The sequence below is a fragment of the Periophthalmus magnuspinnatus genome, chromosome 20, assembly GCF_009829125.3.
Source record: "Periophthalmus magnuspinnatus isolate fPerMag1 chromosome 20, fPerMag1.2.pri, whole genome shotgun sequence".
In the NCBI taxonomy this organism is placed as follows: domain Eukaryota; kingdom Metazoa; phylum Chordata; class Actinopteri; order Gobiiformes; family Gobiidae; genus Periophthalmus; species Periophthalmus magnuspinnatus.
Window position 1 is genome coordinate 18,356,619 of NC_047145.1, and position 22,086 is coordinate 18,378,704.

At 37.9% G+C, this 22,086-nt stretch overlaps 2 protein-coding genes across 3 annotated transcripts; both read left to right on the forward strand.

Moving 5' to 3' along the window:
- The first annotated feature begins 522 nt into the window (after nucleotides 1–522).
- Nucleotides 523–6,694, forward strand: zdhhc20b (zinc finger DHHC-type palmitoyltransferase 20b). 2 transcript variants are annotated; one of them, XM_055229902.1, is made up of 13 exons: nucleotides 523–693; nucleotides 1,361–1,387; nucleotides 1,672–1,766; nucleotides 1,854–1,974; nucleotides 2,622–2,691; nucleotides 2,794–2,826; nucleotides 2,931–3,051; nucleotides 4,106–4,244; nucleotides 4,416–4,542; nucleotides 4,627–4,716; nucleotides 4,799–4,911; nucleotides 4,988–5,057; nucleotides 5,161–6,694. In XM_055229902.1, exons 1-12 carry the CDS (start codon nucleotides 576–578, stop codon nucleotides 5,029–5,031), a joined length of 1,098 nt encoding a protein of 365 aa, XP_055085877.1. In that variant the 5' UTR covers nucleotides 523–575; the 3' UTR covers nucleotides 5,032–5,057; nucleotides 5,161–6,694. The 2 variants fall into 2 exon arrangements, with proteins under 2 accessions (XP_055085877.1, XP_055085878.1); XM_055229903.1 differs by having other exon boundaries at nucleotides 549–693; nucleotides 4,991–5,057.
- Nucleotides 6,695–10,296: 3,602 nt separating this feature from the next.
- Nucleotides 10,297–21,057, forward strand: slc51a (solute carrier family 51 subunit alpha). The gene is made up of 8 exons (XM_033985577.2): nucleotides 10,297–10,407; nucleotides 13,935–14,086; nucleotides 14,183–14,256; nucleotides 15,632–15,790; nucleotides 17,629–17,740; nucleotides 17,892–18,038; nucleotides 20,516–20,621; nucleotides 20,875–21,057. Exons 1-8 carry the CDS (start codon nucleotides 10,335–10,337, stop codon nucleotides 21,030–21,032), a joined length of 981 nt encoding a protein of 326 aa, XP_033841468.1. The 5' UTR covers nucleotides 10,297–10,334; the 3' UTR covers nucleotides 21,033–21,057.
- The last annotated feature ends 1,029 nt before the right edge of the window (nucleotides 21,058–22,086 follow it).

Below are 22,086 nucleotides of genomic sequence, written 5' to 3' on the forward strand. Positions count from 1 at the left end.
CACAACCCCGCTGGTTTATTGAGGAAATTATTAAAATACCAAATTCATTTAATCAAAATTGATGAGGTTCACTTTTTGTAAATGTTACATTCCCAAAATTACGAGTTATAAACTCATAATTAGTAGTTTTAAAACTCATAATTACGAGTTTTAAACTCATAATTAGTAGTTTTAAAAGTCGAAATTACGAGTTTTAAACTCGTAATTACGAGTTTTAAACTCATAATTACGAGTTTTAAACTCATAATTACGAGTTTTAAACTCATAATTACGAGTTTTAAACTCATAATTACGAGTTTTAAACTCATAATTACGAGTTTAAAACTCGTAATTTCGACTTTCTGTGGGGCTTTTATTTTTTTTTTCATGGCGGAAACGGGCTTCCATAGGGAGTTAGGGTTAGGGTTTAGGTTTTTAAAATAGTGTGAGATTATAAGTATACAAGTTTATATGTAATTTTTTTTAATAATTAAAATAAAACTGATTAAAATGGGCACGTTGTGTTGGTTACGTGACGTCGCCGGTGGCCACGCCCTTTTCCAATAGACTGCCTTTTCCTCAGTGGAGAGAGAAAGATGGCGCCTACGCACGTCCTGAGATGCTGTCAACGAGGCTTAGCATGGATACCTGTAATATTTATCGCTCTGGTGGTTTGCTGGTCGTATTATGCGTATGTAGTGCAGCTATGTATATGTAAGTACACGACATTTGCATTTTCTAAGCCGTTTTCACTGGTGTTTTTATTCCGCTTCCTCCCAAACAGCATTCGCTGACCAGCAGGAAGTAACGTTAAATGGACTGCAGCTCAACAATGGTTTTGGGAAATCAAATCTAGATCTAGCTGAGAAACTGTCCATGCCCAGATTACTCAGTAACTTAAGATACAGAAAATAACTTTCCCTCCCTGCCATTAGCGGTGCATATGCTGTTAGTGTTTCATTGAGATGCTTTTAGATTAGCTGGCATAATAAATGATATAGCCTGTTATAGGAAGTGGATGATATCATTTCAATTCAATTCAGTTTTATTTATATAGCCCAACTTTAGCTGCCCAAAGTGTTTCACATAAAAATCAACAAAAATCAAATACACAGACATTATGATGCATGGGCAAAGAACAATAAAACTCAAAAACATTCTGTCTAGCTAGTATTAAATGCCAGGGAGAAGAGGTGAGGTGTGTTTTCATTCTAGTCTTAAACTGTGCTAAATACTGAGAGGATCTAATAACGTTTGTCCTTTTATTTCTGCTTAATATTATGAAAACATTGTAATCTAATCTTTCATTATTGACTTATTAATTGGCATTGAATAAAAAGACAACAGATTCCACTAACTGTAATTCTGTTTTATTTTGCAGTCACCATCTTAAATATCGGAGAAAAAAGTAAGTGTCTAAATGTTTGTCTCTCTAATTCCATCAGGCCAGTGACATATGCTTTGTAGACTTAGCTAAAAGGGGAAAAAAAAGTTGGCACAGAAACGCACTGTCAGTAAATGCTGATGGCAGCCTACTTGGATCAGAACATTTCATGCTGCTCTTGCTTCCCCCTTTCATTAATTTATTATTCAGATGTACAACCCATGTCTTGACAGCAGTTTCCACATTAACTCTTTGAGGTTTGCTGCTCCATGTTTGTTAATGCCATACCTTTTACTGTTTTGGTCCAGTCGTCTACTTGATCTTCTTCCACCTCTCATTCATAATGTTTGTATGGTCTTATTGGAAGACCATCTTCACCAAACCTGCAAACCCCTCCAAAGAGGTAGAACTAACTCAGCTATTCTAATCTCCTTCTCTAGACTTTGATCATAGCACCATTAAAATGATCATGTTTTTGTGTCCTTACCAGTTCTGCTTACCCAAAGTGGAAAAAGAACGTTATGAAAAGGAGGAGCGTCCAGAGTCTCAACAGGAGATCTTGTGGCGTGTGGCATCGACTCTGCCTCTTTACACACGCACAGGAGCAGGAGGTAGGCTGAAGGGTGGTGGTCAACCAGTTTTATTTTATTTGAAGCTATTCCTGTCAGCGAGGATGGGAGTGTAATAACACCTTAAGAAGGTAGTGATTAGCCCTTTTAAGGCTGAAGTTGGAGGTTTTGGAGAGAGCAATCTATTTGTTCAGCTTTTTGCATATATATATATATATATATATATATATATGTGCGTGTGTGTGTATATATATATATATGTGTATATATATATATGTATATACATAGATAGATATAGATATATATATATATAGATAGATAGATAGATAGATAGATAGATAGATAGATAGATAGATAGATAGATAGATAGATACTAGAGTTTAGTGCATTTCTCTGCCAAGTTGTTATTGCGTGAACTTCTGTTAGTTTGCATCGTGCTCAGTTACGGCCAGATACATGGTCAGATCATAGACATTATAGAGAAAAGTATTCAAGTGTCAAACATCGCTCCCTTTTAGTCAGTTTATGTTCACATCACATTTTCATTGTTGCTGCATTTATTTAGTCCAGTCTTACATTCTTTGCTTGGTCACAGATCACAATTTTGCCTTGTACTTTTACTTGATCATTGGTGGGTTGATGCGTGCTTTACTGTAATTAATGTTTTTGTTTCTGTTTGTTCAATGCAGCCATACGTTACTGTGATCGCTGTCAAGTTATCAAACCAGACAGATGTCACCATTGTTCCGCCTGCGACATGTGAGAAATATTCATTTCACTGTATTATAAGTAAACTGTAGCTCAGTAATCCTGTAACTTACCAGCATCGTTACATTGTTTTTCTTATTACTGCTGTTTTAGGTGTGTCTTGAAAATGGATCACCATTGTCCCTGGTACTTTTTCTGTAGTTGTTTAGTTATGCTATTTAATCCATGTGTCATCATTACATAGCTGTTACTTATGCTGAGCTGAGATGCATATCTGTTGTCATTGCTAGGGTAAACAACTGCGTCGGCTTCTCCAACTACAAGTTTTTCATCCTTTTCTTGGCTTACTCGCTGGTCTACTGTTTGTTTATTGCTGCCACAGTTCTACAGTATTTCATAAAATTTTGGACAGTAAGTATAAACTTGCATGCTTAAACTCAAATTATATACATTTGTGCAGTAATTAATTTCTTTGTAAAGGTTCAGCCCTGTGTCCTTATATTGGCAGATTGAATGGGCAAAATACTTTCTCTCTCCTACATTCCCCCATGTGCCACCCTCAACACTCACTCATTGTTCTGGCTTATTTCTCTCTCTCCCTCTCTCTCTCTCCATTCTCTCGCTTTTTTTTTGGATCACACCACATCTACACATTTCTGGATTGCTTGCTGTTATGGCATATCAAACAAAAAATGCCAAATAAGTCCTGCATAAAATGGTTTGCGGTTTAGGCTGCAGCTCGTATTTTAAGATGAGCATAGATCAGTTTAGTTCATTCCTTTTTCAGTTATATCTGACTTGTCATTCAACATCTACAGGCAGATTTTTTTTTTTTTAAGCCAAATATGTGGAAAATAATTATTTTGAATATTTGAAAAATCTTTGTTGATTTCATGTTTCACTTCAAATAAAATGGCTGGTTTTGTTGAGCCTCTCTTTTGGTACAGTAAACTAGATAAAACTGCAAGCAACCACAGAACACCCAGTATCGCTTGACGTCCAGGAGAAAATGTCATGATATGAAATGATGACATCTTTTGCACTGCATCATGTTATGTGACAGAAAGAAACAGGCTATTGCTATTTTAATTTCTTCACAGTTTCTGTTCCTGTTTCCCCATAACGTTGGTGTATTTCTCCACTTGACTCCTGACTCATGTTTACCTTCTGTCCGCTCCCACCTGTTTTTTCCTACTTTTGCTAACCAGTGTTGTTTCTATTTGTACTAAAGCTTTGTCGGAGGAAAGCGGCTGAGAATTGCCCAAAGGTAATCCTAACCTCCGAAGTCTTTAGTGCGGCGGTCCATCATTGTGGATGGTTGTTGTCATCATTTGCATGTTGCGTAGTTGTAACTTTGATGATAAAGCACAATCTTACAGTTTCCTCTTTTTATTCATTGTCTTGTCTCCCTTCACAAATATTAATATTTTATCATTTTCTCTCTCTGCTCTTGTCTTCTACCCAGAACGAACTGCCAGACACTGCAACACATGCCAAATTCCACGTCTTATTTCTGTTTTTTGTGGCAGCCATGTTCTGCATTAGCATTTTGTCCCTCTTCAGCTACCATCTGTGGCTTGTGGGGAAGAACAGATCAACCATAGGTAAGTACTCAACACAAAACAAGTCATTTCACACATTGCCATTTAAAGACTCTCATTTTTATAATTTATGAATACATTTTGTACAAGTTTTACAAGTGTGAACATTGTGAAATTTATGTGCATGTGTAACATTTTCCCTTTAATTCATTTTGTACCTCTTGTGTGTTTCAGAGGCATTTAGAGCCCCCGTCTTCAGAACAGGCTCTGATAAAAATGGCTTTTCTCTTGGTTTCCGAAAGAACATTGCTCAAGTATTTGGAGACCAAAAGAAATACTGGCTACTGCCTGTGTTCACGAGGTGAGATAAGTTCTTATAATACATTCTGTATATATTTCATATTTGATCATGTTTAATAAGTCTCTTTGTCCTATTTGTTTACAGTCAGGGCGATGGCCTGACGTTCCCTACGAGGCTGGTGAATGCTGACGTAGAGCAAGCCACAGTCACCTTGCAACCAGAGCCCAATAAAATGTGATTGTTTCAAACAAAAGTCCTATTTTGTTATGCAAGAATATAGATCTATTTACTCAAGGTGTCTTTATCATGTTGCCAGTGTTACTGATGTTCCTGCTAGTCCACTCAGCGAATCACAGAACCGGCTTTTGAGCGACGACCAGCACACCAATCACATAGAAGACCATGTGTCCAATAACTCCCCCAAATCAGGTCTGAAACATTTTTATCAGCTCTAAATATCCCATTAATCACTGTGCTTTTAGTTACTGTATGTTTGCATTGACAGCAGGAAGTGAAACCGTTACAGTCACTATGGAGAGTGAGTCCTAACCAGGCAAAGATGAGCTTCTGAAAACGTAATGCCATCAACAGTAAATTTCACACAGAGACTGTGTGATTACAACAGTGATGTGCCCAATTATCACTGATGTTTCATTGTCTTTTTCATCTCTGCCACAGGATGAACTCCTCCTTCCTCTGATGATGCCTTAACCGACCGTTAAACAGTTTAGGCTGTTGCCATGGTAACAGTCTCCCAGCGCACCAAAAGCCCCCGCCTCCTCCAGAGTAATTATGGGAAACGCATCTGTCCTGAAACCTCACACCCACCACCTTGTCACATTCACCAAACATGTTTTTATTTCACTCTTACTACTAAGAGCATATTACTGAAGCTATTTGTGCCAAAAGTCGATGCAATGCACCCTTCTTATATTTTGCCTTTGATACAAGGCTGTGGAACTTTTTATATTTTTTCCTCTTTATTTTTTAAAGCTGTGCATTCACAGGGATAGTAAATGTGAGGTGTTATGCCAATCTAAAACCTACTCTTCAGTAAGGTTTGTCTCTGTGGATTTTAACTCACTGAGTTTTGGATTGCAAATTGGATTAGAGCACAAGATGGCGCTATTGCACTTTGTAGTTTATAATTACCATTACAACAAATGCTGCTTTCAGCCTACCCAGCATCACAGGTACAGTGGATGTTGGATGTGATTTATTCTGTTTTCAACTCTATGTATGCGATTTTGTAATGAGAAAGAAAAATTACTATCACATGCTGCTTGATAGACATTTCACTTGGTGCAATGCCTAACATTTTTCCACTTTAGTTAATTCTGTGCTTGACTCTCCCATTATTCCTCCACTGTCAGGTACATCAGTGTTCACCAGGTTACCAAGACACCAAAAAAGGGCTTACCCAAAACTCTAGCCCTGAAGTGTTTACAGCATCCTCACTTTGTCTTGCTGCCAAATGTGTCATCAAACCAAATGGATAAGTAGTTTGGATGCCATTTTTCTACAAGATGTCAGCCCCTGCTTTCATTGTGGGTCGTGATGTCCTTGCAGTACTGGTGTTGGCCAGCAGATGGTGACAAAACTTCAGCTGTTTCGAGAGTGTTATGAGTGCTTTCAACGAGAATCTCTGGGCTCAGTTTAATTTCTGTTTCACTTAATTTCTACCAGAATCTGAAGTATTTTATACACTCATTTATAAAGTCTCTTCTAATTGAATGGTGGCTAATTCAACCCACCTCTGAAACCACATTTATTAGATGGATCTAATGTGACTGTGTACTGTTAATACTTCTTAGTACTTGACAGTTTGTGTCTATGTTAAACATCTGGGATGTGGTTGAGATTTAAAGGGTTGAAATGCCAAAACTAACAAAGATTTCTAATTCAGTTTTGGAAACTCATTATTTGTTCAAATGAGACTGAGCCCGATTCCTGATGTCTCTCTACCTTCCCTCTGATGTCGCTCACCCTTTGACCTTCCCGATGTTTACAACTCTTTGTATTGTGTCGAGTGAGCCAGTGGTGTTAGCTGTTGTTTAATTGTTGTCACAGTTGTGCAGAATGTACCTCAGCCTGAGATAGATGACAGCCTGCTTTTTATTTGATTTTTTCTATTCTACACATTTTTATAACCAAAATGTATTATAGTACTTTATAATGGCTGTTTTAAGTATATACAGTTTGTTTTATGAGAGCTCAGCTTCATTGTTTATTTCACATACCAGGATACATATGTGATGGGATGGATTTTCCACCATATCACTTGAACATAATTTATATTGGACTGTGGCTAATCCATGGGTTTCAGAAAAAAAATGGCACTGTTGTCATAGCAGTTAACTATTCAAAACAAAAGATTTTTGAATGATGAAGTACTCAAAAATACCAGAAATAACCCTAAGCTGAAACCCATGAATAGCTAAAGGGCCTGTTTCACAAAGCAGGTTAAACTAACCCAGAGTTTAATTCCTGACTCAGTTATCACACTCAAACAGGGCCAACTCTGAGTTACCTGTTTCACAAAATAGGTTTGGAGCAGAGTTCGACAACTCACTTTGTTCACTTTGAGTTTAGCTGAGGAGAAAAGCCATGGTCAGTGGATCCCAGAAAAGAGGGTTCACCCTGGCAACAGTAAACCAGAGGAGGCCTCCATCTGAGAAGGACAGGAAGTCATGTGACTGTGGAAAGGTTCAAGTTTGATATTAAAATGAGGTCTCAAGTAATTCTCAAATGAATAATTAATAAGATGCATTAAACACACACATTATATTTTTACACTTGTACTTTTGTAGTTTCTTAAATACTGTTTTACAACTTTAATTTGGCACCACATAATTTTGCATATGTTGCACTGAAAGGTCTGATATATATTTGAGTTTGTAGGAGTAACAAATTGTACTTTTATATGTGACATTAAATACTTAATATTATTCAACAATTAACTAAATTAATTTATCTATTTGCTTGATATTGAAGTGATAAATGTTAAACTAACAAGTTCTCATAAGCAGTGAGGTTTGTTACTTTATACATTTACAAATTGAAACAAAATGTATAGAAGTAGAAAATAAATTCCCTCTAAGTTAAATTCTCTTCATTAAACCTTGTTTTAAATGTTTCATGTACTTCTGTGAATGGGGAAGTGAACTGTCCAATCAAAGCTCCACACAGTGAGTTACCATTATGTTAACCCTCTCTGTGAAACAGAAAACTCAGAGTTGAGTTGATCCATTTTTAAGGTTAAAGTCTGAGTTTGGCCTAAACCTTCTTGAAACAGGACCAAAGTCTGCCTGTAGCCTTTGTTTTACAGTTGCCTCCTCTGTGGGCATCTTGCCTTTGAGACTAAAGTGTGTGTGTATTTTGTAAGGCTTATTTGTGTGTTTTTGTAATCTTATGAGAGAAATTCATTTTATGCCATGAGATTTTTAATGTAAGCATGGCATTCTGATTATTAATACTTCATATAATATTTAAGTTGGCTTTATTCTGCTCTGTCATAACCTAAAAAGCCATATCCTCAATCGATATCTATATCTACAGTGCTGTGAAAAAGTACTTGCCCCCTTAATCAAGCAAACATTATCAGACAAAGATAACTCACAACTAAACACAAAATGCAGTTTTAAGTGCTGATGTTATTTATTAAGGGGAAAAAAAGCTATTTGAACCTACATGGCCCATGTGAAGAAGTAATTGCCCCCTAAACCTAATAACTGGTTGAACCACCCTTAGAAGCGACTGCAGTCAAGAGTTTGTGAGAACTGGCAGTAAGTCTTTGAGCATGAACTGCGTTTTTTAAGTTCATGCCACAGCATCTCTGTGGTAGCTCGCAGCAGTTCAGGTCTGGACTTTGACTCGGCCACTCCAAAACCTTCATTTTGTTTTGTTTTTTTATGCCATGCAGAAGTGGACTTGCCGGTGTGTTTTGGATCATTGTCCTGCAGCAGAACCCAAGTGCACTTCAGCTTGAGGTCACAAACTGAGGGCTGGACATGGCCGAATTTGTTGGTAGAGAGCAGAGTTCATGGTTCCTTCAATCACAGCAAGTCGTACAGGTCCTGTAGCAGCACCAAACCGTGACACTACTGCCACCGTGTTTCACTGTTGGCATGACGTTCTTTTTTATCAAACGCTGTGTCTGTTTTACACCAGATGTAAAGGGATGCACTCCTCCTTAAAAGTTCAACTTTTGTTTCACCAGTCCGCAGAATATTTTCCCAAAAGCTTTGGTGAACATCAAGATTTTTGGCAAAAGTCTATGTTCTTTTTTGTCAGCAGTGACGATCGGGGCATGATGTCTTGGATTCAACATGGCCGACTTCACCTTGTCAAACAGATTCTATTTAAGTGATCTCTTGATGTGAAAGGTCTGGCAGCATCAGGCCAGAGTGTGACTATGAAATTGAACTCAGCTTTCCACAATAATAGCATTTTATGTTTACTGGGGTTATCTTTGTTTAATATTTTAATATGTTTGATGATTTGAAACAGTTAAGTGTGCAAAAAAAAGTGTGCACATGCAAAAAAAGTAAGAAATCAGAAAGGGAGCAAATACTTTTTGCACTGTATATCTATATCTGTCTCTCTCTCTCTCTCTCTCTCTATATATATATATATATATATATATATATATATATATATATATATATATATATATCAAATGCAGTCAGATAATTCTGTCTAGACTCTACATTGTTGTTGGTACAATGCCATATTTGTTGTTATGCATATGTCTGTAGATATTTTTTTTTTTTTTTGGTTTGTTTTTTTTATTTATATACACCAACAATAAATGTCTTGTTTTCAACTATGAATCAAATTTATAATTTAAAAATAATGAATGATGTATTTGTGATAAGATTTTGTTTTGCGATGCCAAACTTTCATTTCACTTTCATTAAGCACAGATTGTGGTTAATGATGAAGTGACCACAATGGTTAAACAAACAGCTGGCTGTTGTTGTGAGGTCAAACAACCAGAACTTCCAGTTAAGTTAAGTAAGTAATGGGTGTTCAAATTAAAATGTTGACCACTTAAGATTTAATATGTACTTGTAAAAATGAAAAGAAATCAAATAGAATTGTTTTAACAATATAGTGCTCTCCTGTGATGATCGATGATGCCCATATTGAAGCAACAATTAACAAAATTAAGTAATCTTTGGTTTTATTTATTTCTTTGTGCATTCTTTGTAAATTACTCAAAAAATGTATTTATTTGTAGGCTATAGTCTAAAACTTGGCCTACCTTCTTTTTAACTTAGATGTTTCAGCTAGTCTAGTGGTATCCAAAAAAGTAACTCGACTAAACCAAAACGTAGTAAAAGTGTGTCTATTCCATTACAACATGCGGGGCACCGTGTCTGTAGTTAGATTGTTCTGAAGCAGAAGCCAAAGGCGCAACCAGATTTGGTGCAAATGCCTCACATGACCGTGGCCCTGCACACGTTTCTATGGAGACGGTGGGCATGTGATGAGAGCGCCTCCGCACTGTGCCTTTGCACATATCCGCACATCTTCCTCCGCGTAGGGACAGTGCATGCGCCCCTGGAAGTCAGGCTTACCAAACCACAGAAAAAGCTGTAACGCCTGGTTTTTGCCTTTACCATTAGTCTAGCGCTAATATTTGAAGCAGTCGGTTGGACTTGGATCACTCTGGTCGTTCACCTCTTCACGCATGACGCAGCGGAGGGCGGGTCTTGGTGGTCTCCCCGAGCATAAATCCCACTTCAAAAAGTTTAGTACGCCTCTTGGGAACGGGGACCACGTCGGAAAATCTAGGCTGGGATTTAAAAAAAAAAAGATTTTGGAAGTTTCCCACAACAGCCATCAGAATGGATGGACTGAACGTAACGATAGACCCGAGATGCACCCAGCCTCCTCCTTACGCCATCGACATTATTGTCAGTAAGTAAGATATTTACACTAAATCTTTGCTCTTAAAAGTCTACTCCTGCGTGCCTGCTTCAAAATTATTCATCCAATAGAAACAATGTAGACCGCAGTTTTGCTGTCTCTTCTTAAAATAAAAGAAATGGGCTGTTTTAGAGAACACTTGTCTTTTGTCTACCTTTATTTTGTTTTTGTTTGTTTTTTGGAGCCATTGTGTTTTTGTTGTGTGTGCTTCCCTTGTTTTATTTCTACTGCTGCTGTTTTGGAACTTTGCATATGAAGTGCTACAGTGAGATGGCAGTGGTTATAGTGTAAACTGTTGTTGTGTCCTTAGGCAAGACACTTCACCCACTTTGCCGAGTATGATTGTGGTGGGAGTGTTGGTGGTGGTCGATGGGACCGATGGCACAGATTTGCACCATCGTTTCCTTCAGTATACCGCAGGGCAGCTGTGGCTAGAGTAGTTGCTTACCAAGTGTGGAGCGATGTGGGGTTTATGATTAGTACCCCTAAAATCAGGCAGGGTTCAACTGATGGACTTTTTATTTTTTTATTTAATCGTTATTTAACCAGGAAAGTCTCACTAATCTCTTTTTCAAGGGAGTCCTGGCCAAGACAACAGCACAGTCAGTTACATCACACACACATTTCAACACATCACAAAATGGATTCTTAAAAGCAAATTACAAATCATAGACTTAATTTCCAAACCTTTCAACATAGATTTAAACTGAACTATTGAAGTCAGTTTTTGTAATTCCAAGACTTTTTGTAAATTATTCCATGTTGAAGGCGCAGAATATTGAAATGCCACTTTACCAGTCTCTGTGCGGACACTTGGGACAGAAAGAAGCTGCAGTTTTGTGATGGCAGAGCATAATGTCCATCTGTTTTATGTTGGATATACGTGCTGAGATATGGAGGGAGCAGACCCATAATCCCTTTGTAAATGAACATGTACCAGTGACTTACCCTGCGAGTGTCCAGTGCTGCCCAACCAACACGTGGGTACAACTGAACTGGCGAGTAAGAGGAAAGGCTGAAGAGCAGAATAAAAGCTCCAAAAGCAGAAATTGTGGTACAGACCATATACCATCCATGCGTTAACGTGTGGAGCACTTACCTCTTTCCAAGCACTCTCCACCTTGGGACACTCACATCATTCCCTGGGACATCCATTCTTTGAAGAACATACCCAAAGTCACCTGACCTGCTGGTTCGCTCTCATTGTGGAGCCAGAGCTTCCACTTTAGGGGGCAGGGAGTTTAGGCTTGTGTCTATAAACCCATCATTTGTAGTGGACAGACCTTTGATCGTCCTTCTATGGTGTAGCCTCTGGTATCCGCTATACAATTAATTTTCAACCAGTGTGCCTATTTTGCTCACCCATGCATTTAAGTGAATGGTTTACCTGGTTTACCTGGAACCATTTGAGAAAGCAGAACAATCAATAACCATTCCCAAGGACAAAAAACGATGAAGTTGTACTTTTATTAGGTAGTGTGTCGTGGAATCTGTTTAACCCAAAACGTGTGCCGTGACTCAAAAAGGATTAAAAACACTGCTGTATGCTGTGATTAGTCTGACACTGGGGGGTGAGCAGGGAGCAAATAGACAGAAATGGTCAGGAGGGGGAAGGTCAGGGCTCTGTGGTGGGTTAGGTGAATAAGGACATCCACCATGGTCAAAGCTCTCGCACTCTGCACCAGACTGAAAGGACACAGGAAGGATTCAAGAGCCTTAACTTTACATTTGGACCTTCAATGTTTTATCATATAGGTCTGTCACAATAACACATTTTGAAGTTTGGTATATTATAATATTATTATTATAAGTAAATATAGACAATAAACAATAATATTGAAAGTAATCTATGCCACTGGCAAAATAACCTAAGAGCAAGAGATTTTAAACTACAAAAACTATTCTAAATCTACAGTATTGTTAGAAAATCATGACCTGCAATAAATAAATAGCAGAAAGAATCACTTTTGTACTTGGTTTGTATCTGTAATGAGTCACAAAAGTGGTTTATTCAACCTAAAATAGGCTTAAATCTCATCATATTGGTGAAAAATGCTCAACAATTTCCCAGCAGTGAAATGTACACAAGATAAATATTTACTCAGAAAGTATTGTTTCATCTGTCATATATTGAACGATAAGTTGATAAAGTGATTTTCGTGACAGGCCTAGTATAGTAAGAGCTGCCTAAAGAAATACATCTCTCCAATATGGAATCAACAACTTTGGTATTCAGGTTGGAGGATTATAGTAGCATCTTCTAGTAACAGTTATATGTTAAATCCCCTTTCCACCAACCTTCAACATTTTATCCAAAGCCTGGTACTAGTTTCTCTGACCAGTGCCAGTTCTGCCCTCCTCACCTCTCTCCTGGCTGTTCTGTTGGTCATTGAACCCATTTCTGTAAATATTAGGCAACAGCGTGTACAGTGTGTATCATCACAGTTGTCAGTTGTTAATCATCAAAAGCATCACTTTAAACACTTAAGATCATCTCCATTTTACAAACTGCAAATTGACAAAATAAAAGTTTTCTCATTTCAAAATTCAATCCAAATAAATTGCACAAGGTTAGCAGAGAAGAATACCTGATCTGAGAATACCAAATCTTATGTTACTTATTTTAATTTCCTGCTGCTTTCTTGTATATAAGTTTATTAAACACTGGCCTGCTGCCAGAATCTTTACAGCATTGTCCTGTAGAACTTTCCACAGATGGAAAAGAAAATGTTTCTTGATCTGCTCTCTCTTTCAGCTCTTATAAATGCAGGGTGTGTTTTTGTCCATTTTAAATAAATAAAAAATGCACTTTTTAATTAGTATTTCATAGTCATGTGCCATGGTGTTTCAGATTTGCTATAATCAATGGCCTTGGCTGATTTCAATGTTTTCAAATGGCCACATTTATATGTAGCACTTTTCCACCTTCTAGGCAGAGTTTCACATCAAGGAGCCACTCAGAAACAGCAGAAACAACTACTGTCACACTTAGAAACAGCAATTAGGATCATTTTACCAGTCAAATTGATTAAAGTTAATGGAACATAAACAGCCAGATAAAAAAAAGAAGAAAAAAAAAGAGCAATTCATAAAATCAACCAACCATTGTAGAGAATTGTGTGAGAATTTATACAGTTTAATCAATAACCCATTTAAATGTAATCTACTCCTAATTATTAACTAAATATGAAGGTCACTTTTATCTGTCTTTGTGACGCTCACCACGCTCTGTTTGGTTTTGGTGTCAGTGACTGTGACATTGTTTCTTCTCACAATAATTGTGACCATTTGAAATTATGTCATTATTTCTTTACATTTTTTCAATATTTGCAATACCATTTTTGGACTTCAGATGACATCAGTATTGAACTAATATGGTCTTATTGTAATCTGTAGACTGTTAGACCCCTCTTTTCATTCAACATTGTTACATTTGATATGCTGATTAAAGAGGTAGCAGTAGGATATATCCATACACGTTACCTCAAATATAGAAGTGATTGTCTTGTTTTCTGTAGATCTGGACATCTTTGGCATCATCCTGTACTCAGTGCTCACCTTTATGGCCACTGTGTCCATGCTGGTCTATCTGGAGGAGTGTGCATACGTCTACAGGAGGGTCCCGGCCAATAAGAAGAGTATCATTATCTGGGTGAATGGGGCAGCACCTGTAAGAAACACAACATGAATAAATAATAATGGTGTAATTGTTAAAGTAATTTAATTTTTTTCAAATTTATTTAGCACATGCTTTTGTCTTCTCCAGGTGATTGGTGCTATGTCCTGCCTCGGCATGTGGATCCCTAAAGCCACCATGTTTACGGACATGACCTCAGCATGGTGCGTTATTGCATTTCTTTCTCTCTTTTCTTTTCTCAGCTCAAATTATGTTTTTTTACTCTCTACTGTTGTGAAATCATACAGGAATTGGATGTCAAAGCCATGTGGAGAGATTTAAACCAGTGTCAACGTAAAGGCCAGTCTCACATCTTCAGGGAGACTGTGCTAAGTGTTAGTTGCATAAAACTGAAACATTGATTTTCCATGTTTAGTCTTAACTCTGGGCACCAGCAGCAGACCGATCCTAAGTGTCTAGGTGGCCGTAGGATTATTATTTGTGTTGTAGAATTAATGGCATTTTTAATACCCTGAACCTTGTCATTAAAGAATACTGCAAACTTTTTGCACTTGGATGTGGAAATTAGTTCTAAAGATAGCGGGGCTGGAGGGTTTGTTAATCTGTTTACTGTTGCAAACAGGGCATGAGAGTTATTATTGCAACTTCCAATAATGTCTGAAAAATACCTCTCATTGCTCTACATGAACTCTGGTTGTACATGTGCATCTTTTCTCTGTAAATTGACTTGTGCCATTCCCGCTCTGCCCTCCGGCACTCCCTTTTCTGTGCACTGACCAAGTCATCATTCCTCCATGGTGCTTTCTACTTATCTTTAACCATTATCCAGAACATTCAAAACACTTGGAGTCACAGAGTTCAATAAATCATCAACATTAGAACATGAGGCATTTTCAAAGTGTCCATGAACAGTGCCCCTGTGTTATCATTTATGTGTCTCATTTGAACAACTGCAGGACCAGCTGCTAGTTTGGGAATAACAGACAGGTCAAAGACACAGAAATGATCAGTCATAGGAACATTGACCACATTGACATTTGAAATATTTCCTCCTTTTGTAATGAGCAAGTCCTGAGTGTGTCCTTGGATGTGGGTGAGCTTGCTGACGTGTTGAGTCAGACTAAAGGTTTCAAGGACAGAACTGAGCTCTTTAACATTTCTGTCACACACATTATCCACAAATTGGGATTGGGATTACAATTAACTGAGCAGATCTGTCACGGTAAAAAATGATCACTGGAGCAATATGCATCACAGGTACATCATCTTTGCATTAGCATTTTTTAAATTTATTTTTGTATTTTTGTACAATAACATTTGAGCTGTAGAGGGTGAAATAAGCAACTTCTCTGACTAAAGATACTAACCTACTAAAGTGCTTCATTAAATAAACAGCAGAAGGAAACACATTTATAAAACAGTTTACTGGGTTTTTTCCTGCTTTTGAGTTATTAAGTTAGTGGCATAATGTAGTTTCAATATTATCATTTATCATGATATTTTTCTGCTGCAATGTATCACAATTCAAAATGTGTTAACGTGACAGTCCTAACAGCATTTCTATGTATTTTTCTCCAGCTATTTTGCCATTGTAGTGTTCAAGTTTCTGACCCTGATGCTGGAGGAGATTGGCGGAGATGAGGCCTTTCTGAAGCGAGGGGGGAAACACAAATTAAGAATCAGCACCGGGCCGTGCTGCTGCTGCTGCCCCTGTCTGCCCCACGTGGCCATCACTAGGTACTCTGTTTATATTCTATACAGATATGCATGCAGAATAAACACATTATCAGGGGGTTTGTTTCGGCGTGTCATTTTTATCCTGGTCATTGGAATGTTTTAGCATTACAGGTCAATCCAACTTGTGCTTTTTTTCAGTACCAGGAAAGTCACATGGCTCAAAGAAAGAAGAGATTAGAAAGATTATGTAAAATACTGATGAAATCCATCCAGAGGAACAGGAAAAAACAAGTTTATTGTTTACATCAAGGAACCACCCATTCATACACCAGCACACACAAACACTGAGGGCAAGGTGGGTTAAGTGTTTTGCCCAAGGACACAACAACAGCATTCATCTGTGGGAGCTGGAATCACATCCCCAACCGCAGATCTGACTCTCAACCAATGATGTTTATGTCAAGAGCGAGATTCGAACCACCAACCCTCTGATCAGTGGACAAACACTCTGAGCGACTGTTGCCCTCGTTGTGTTGGTATAGTTACATAGTTACATTACATCGCAGCCTATTATTGTTGCTTATTGACCTGGGAAGAACCACTTTGATTGATGCTAATTTGACCATCTTTGTCAGGAGTTCCGCTGTAAACTGAGCAAATGCTGAAAAGTAGCATGTTTTTTCAGTTGTATCTGTACTAATTAAGCTTCCTCACGGTGGTTGGATTGATGGGCACAGCTGCACCCAATGCCAGGCTCAAGACCAGAGGTGACAGAGCTTTTTCTTCAGTCTTTAACGCAGTTTAAGACTTAGACTGAAAACCCACCTCTTCTCCCTATAGACATCCACATGTGTCAAACTCAAGGCCTGTGGGCCAAATGTGACCTGTAACAAGGTAAATTAAAAGCTATGACTGTCTTAAAATGTCAGTTTGTCAGGAGATGCATAATTACACAGCCATATTTTTTTACATCTATGGAAATGCATATGCCATATTTGTAACGTGAATAAGTAATAAATACAGAAACGGTTAATTTACAAGTTTAAAAAATTAGTTACATTTATTTTACATTACGTCTGGCCCTTTTAGCGGAACCATTTTGCTGATGTGGCCCTCGGTGAAAATGTGTTTGACACTCCTGTCCTAGACTCTTCCTATGCTTCATTTTATCTGTATATTACTTCTTTTTTAAACCTTTTATGTGAAGCACTTTGGGGCAGCTGAAGTTGTTTTTAAATGCGCTATATAAATAAACTTTAATTTAATTTTTGCAGTTTGTGACAGGCACAGTCAGAATGAGACATGCATTACAATCGCTCACCTATAATGTCTCGGTAAAGGTCTAAGGCTGTACTGTGTAAAGATTGTGTAAAAACTCTTTCGATGAAGTCCTTTAACTGGCCCACGCTCTCTGGGCCGTTCACCTTTTGTGTGGGGACCCGTGTAACAAAATGCTTTCTGTTTTCCAAGTCGTCAGTCATCTGCGTGTGTTGTTCTCGTTCCTTTTATTTCTTTCTTTATCTGTTTCTTGTGTTAAAGGTGCATGTGTAACTTTTCTGGTGGAGGGTCTGCCACCTGCTTGTCTCCATGGTGATGTTACTGTTTTAGCCAGAATATTCATTAAACTTTCCTGTCTCCATGTTGACAAGTAGGTGACAACACAAAGCCAAGTTACAGGTCAGATCTGTGGAGAGCCTGTTCATAGTAAGAATGCAAAATATCAGTTTAATGCCATACTGTTGAACATTCCTGTCAAAATAATAATATCTCATTGGAGACAACCAGGTAACGAACTCACCACCAGAAAGTTCGCAACAACAACTCTTAACAAAAGCATCATAATGAGGAAATGTCTTGTATAGCCTGTTTATTACTAACTTTAATTCTCCCCTCCCCAGGCGCTCCCTTTTCCTGCTAAAGCTGGGATCATTTCAGTTTGCGGTTCTAAAAATTGTCCTTACTATCCTTTCAATTGTGTTGTGGACGGATGGGACTTTTAACCTTGCTGATGTAAGTAGGTACCGTGGAAATGCCATTAAAGTGTTTTTCATTTTAATTCCCTTAAGGCGCTGTGTTGCTATTGTCTTGTATTACTTATGAGTCAACTGTATTGTGTGTCCTCTCACATATTTATGACTAATATGACCAAACCTAATTTCAGCTGACCATCTATGGAGCTGCCATATGGATAAACCCTTTTGTGGGCATACTGACCATCACTGCACTTTGGCCCGTGTCTATCATGTTCATGCATTTGAGGACTACCCTGCGCACACTTAAGATTATACCCAAGTATGCAATGTACCAGGTAAGACAGATTTAAGAAAATATATATATATATATATGTCTAACATGGGAAATCCACTAAGAATGCTGCGGAAAGGGAGGATAGACTGAACGTATGAGGCATATATGAGACTTGTTATTGGTCATACAATCCCAATTCCAAGGAAGTTGGGACATTGTGTAAAACTAAAAGAAAAAATACAGAATACAATGATTTGCAAATCCTTTTCAACCTATATTGAACTGAATAAAATACAAAGACATGATATTTAATGTTCAAACTGATAAACTTTATTGTTTTATGCAAATATTCACTCATTTTCAATTTGATGCCCGCAGCATGTTCCAATAAAGCTGGGACAGCAGCAACAAAAGGATGGGAAAGTTGAGGAATGCTTAAAATCCACCTGTTTGGAACATTCCACAGGTGTCATGATTGGGTATAAAAGGAGGGCTCCAAAGGGCTCAGTCATTCACAAGCAAAGATGGGACGAGGTTCACCACTTTGTGAACAACTGTGTGAGCAAATAGTCCAACAATCTAAGAACAACCTTTCTCAATGTACAATTGCAAGGAATTTCATCATCTATGGTCCATAATATCATCAAAAGATTCAGAGAATCTGGAGAAATCTCTGCACGTAAGCAGCAAGGCCGAAAACCACTATTGAATGCCCACAACCTTTGACCCCTCAGGCAGTACAGTATGAAAAACAGACGTGATTGTGTAAAGGCTATTACCACATGAGCTCAGGAACGCTTCAGGAAACAATTGTCAGTCAACACAGTTCGTCGTTACATTTCCAAGTGCAAGTTAAAACTGTACCATGCAAAGCAAAAGCCAAATATCAACAACACCCAGAAAGACCGCCGGCTTTTCTGGGCCTGAGCTCACCGGAGATGGACTGACACAAAGTGGAAAAGTGTGCTGTGGTCTGACGAGTCCACATTTCAAATTGTTTTTGGAAATCATGGACATCGTGTCCTGCGGGCCAAAGAGGAAAAGGACCATCCGGATTGTTACCAGCACAAAGTTCAAAAGCCTCTGTGATGGTCTGGGGGTGCGTTAGTGCCTCTGTGATGGTCTGGGGGTGCGTTAGTGCCTCTGTGATGGGCTGGGGGTGAGTTAGTGCCTCTGTGATGGTCTGGGGGTGCGTTAGTGCCTCTGTGATGGGCTGGGGGTGCATTAGTGCCTCTGTGATGGGCTGGGGGTGCGTTAGTGCCCATGGGGAACTTGCACATCTCTGAAGGCTCCATTAATACTCAAAGGGACATACAGGTTTTGGAGCAACAAATACTGCCATCCAAGGAGCATCTTTTTCAGGGACGTCCCTGCTTATTTCAACAAGACAATGCCAAACCACATTCTGCATGTGTTAAAACAGTGTGGCTTCGTATTAAAAGAGCGCAGGTACTAGACTGGCCTGTCTGCAGTCCAGACCTGTCTAACATTGAAAATGTGTGGCACATTATGAAGCGCAATATACAAGGACTGCTAAGCAACTGAAGTTGTACATTCAGCACTAATTGCCAAAGCTTTTCCTCCTGCAAAGCTTCGACAATTAGTGTCCTCAGTTCCCAAACGCATATTGATTGTTGTTAAAAGGAAAGGTGATGTCACACAATGGTAAACATGCCCCTGTCCCAGCTTAATTGGAACGTGTTGCAGACATCAAATTGAAAATGAGTGAATATTTGCATATGTTACGTGCTGCCGCCCTTTTGCCCCATTATCTTCTCTATATTTTATATTGATGCCTGTTGTGAAATGTAAATGTAAATAGGCCGCCTTTCCCTGGCGCTCGGGGGTGGCTCTTGCTCTCTCTTGCTCTGCGCACCGCCTCTCCCTCCACACCTGTGCACTTCACAGATCTCGGTGCAGGCTGTTTGACCTGGTGGGTCCAGCTGTCCTGTTTTCGCCTTTTGTTTGATAAGGTTAGTTTGGGGATGGGGTTTGGTTTTAGGTTAGTGATGTCGGCACCGGCTTCTACGGCCCTGTACGGGTTTGGCCCGGTGCCGCATCCTTTTGTTCTGTTTGGCTCATGAGGTCCACCTTTCTGTTGTTACTTTGTTTTGGGCACAGGAGGGGGTTTGGGGCATTTTAAAGTAAAAAACAAAAAAAAAACAACCAACTTAAAATAAACTATTTACTTTTTTGTAACTCGTTTGACTCGTGTGTCCTCTTTAAATGTTTGATGTATGTTTGATCCACATGGGTCGTAACAGCATAAAAACAACAAAGTTTATAAGTTTGAACATTAAATATCATGTCTTTGTAGTTTATTTGGTTCAATATAGGTTGAAAAAGGATTTGCAAATCATTGTATTCAGTATTTTTTAAGCTTAACATAATGTCCCAACTTCATTGGAATTGGGCTTGTAGTTTATATATATATACAATAATACATTTTGTCTGTTTTTGTCATATATACAACATTAGGTTTAGTATATTTCTAAACATAACCAGGCTCATCTCCCTTCTTCACCTTTGTGTGTGCAGCTTGTGCTGATCCTAACTCAGTTGCAGACAGCGATCATCAATATCTTGGCTTTAAATGGCACAATAGCTTGTGCTCCTCCTTTCTCCGCTGTAACCAGAGGATACAGTAAGTAATTTAATCTCTTATCCTGCACTTTTGAATCTTAATCTTAAACAGTGGGCGTTATGCAGTAACACCCAATCTTTAATAATGACTTGATATTGTTCATTTTTATTTCTATGTTTCATTCTGTGTACAGCGTAGCCTACGGTACAATAAGGCCTTTTTTAGTTGTTAAAAGTTAAAACAAACATTTATGGCCTTAGAGCAATTAATTGGCCTGTTGTTTTCTTATCTTTCTGGTTTATTCCCTGTGCAGTGATGAGTCAGCAGCTTCTGATTCTGCAGATGTTCATAATTACTTTGGTAACGCGGCTGTTGTACCGACGACAATATGATCCTCTGCCCTCAGATGAGGAGGACGTCAATGAAAACTCCAAAATAATTGCAGCCCCTCAGTCTTCCAGTGAGAGTTAGTTTTAGTATGTGTGATTTTGTGAATTCTGTATATATATATATATATATATATATATATATATATATATATATATATATATATATATATATATATATATATATATATATATATATATATATATATATATATATATATATATATATATATATATATATATATATATATATATATATATATATATATATATATATATATATATATATATATATATACTTTGAACAATCACACTTTATTTTGTATAATACATGTAGGCTACTTTTTAAAGAAATACTTCCACAAGGTGGCAGTAGAAAACAACCAAATGATTCAGACATCAGACTTATTGTGTTTTGTTGTGTTATGCCTATATTCTTAAGGCAATGCCTGCCAAAGTATTTAGGCTGCACTTAATTTGACACAGTTATATGTTAAATACAATTAAGGATGTCAACAGGAGCATATTTCCATAGTAAACACAGGCAGGGTTTAATTGACAGTATTTTATCCAATCAGGTAGGGGGTGTGTTTTTTTACTTCCTGGTTTTGCACCAATGAGCTTGGAGTATCAACCTGTTCAAGTGTGGTTGTTCCGCAGTCAGGCGCAGTTTGGTCAAGTTAGTCCAAAATACTGGAAGTAGCAACGTTTACAGCCTACAAAATTATACGATTTTTTTAAACATTTTGAAATAAAATTTATTTTTACTTTTGAATTTAAGTTTGCAACTATGTCATGTTACTTTTGTGAAAATATACAAGCTTTCATATTCATTGTTTTGGATTTAAAGCTCAAAGCTTTAAAAGTTTATCAGGGGTCGGTTTAAGTTGAACTGGTTTTACTCTTGACATTATTTCTGTTACAATACAACGTGAGCTTTATTATTCCATTAAACTTTTAAGCAGGCTATTATTTTGTGTGTATTATGTAGTGTTATTGTAATCTCTGGATATCTGCAATGTCCTTAAACCCACTATTAAAGGGATGTCGCGCTCATGACCAATGGAACATGTTTAAATGTAATAAAACATGTTTAAAAGTGTTTTCTTCTTTGTCTCTTCATTTGTCCTTTGTGGAAA

Excerpts from the sequence above, each read along its gene's own strand:
- zdhhc20b (XM_055229902.1), top strand. The coding sequence starts at position 576 with ATGGCGCCTACGCACGTCCTGAGATGCTGTCAACGAGGCTTAGCATGG. Across the intron at positions 4,245-4,415 it reads GAAGAACAGATCAACCATAG|AGGCATTTAGAGCCCCCGTC; the intron begins GTAAGTACTCAA and ends TGTGTGTTTCAG. Across the intron at positions 4,717-4,798 it reads CAACCAGAGCCCAATAAAAT|TGTTACTGATGTTCCTGCTA; the intron begins GTGATTGTTTCA and ends TCATGTTGCCAG.
- slc51a (XM_033985577.2), top strand. The coding sequence starts at position 10,335 with ATGGATGGACTGAACGTAACGATAGACCCGAGATGCACCCAGCCTCCT. Across the intron at positions 10,408-13,934 it reads CGCCATCGACATTATTGTCA|ATCTGGACATCTTTGGCATC; the intron begins GTAAGTAAGATA and ends TGTTTTCTGTAG. Across the intron at positions 17,741-17,891 it reads GGACTTTTAACCTTGCTGAT|CTGACCATCTATGGAGCTGC; the intron begins GTAAGTAGGTAC and ends ACCTAATTTCAG.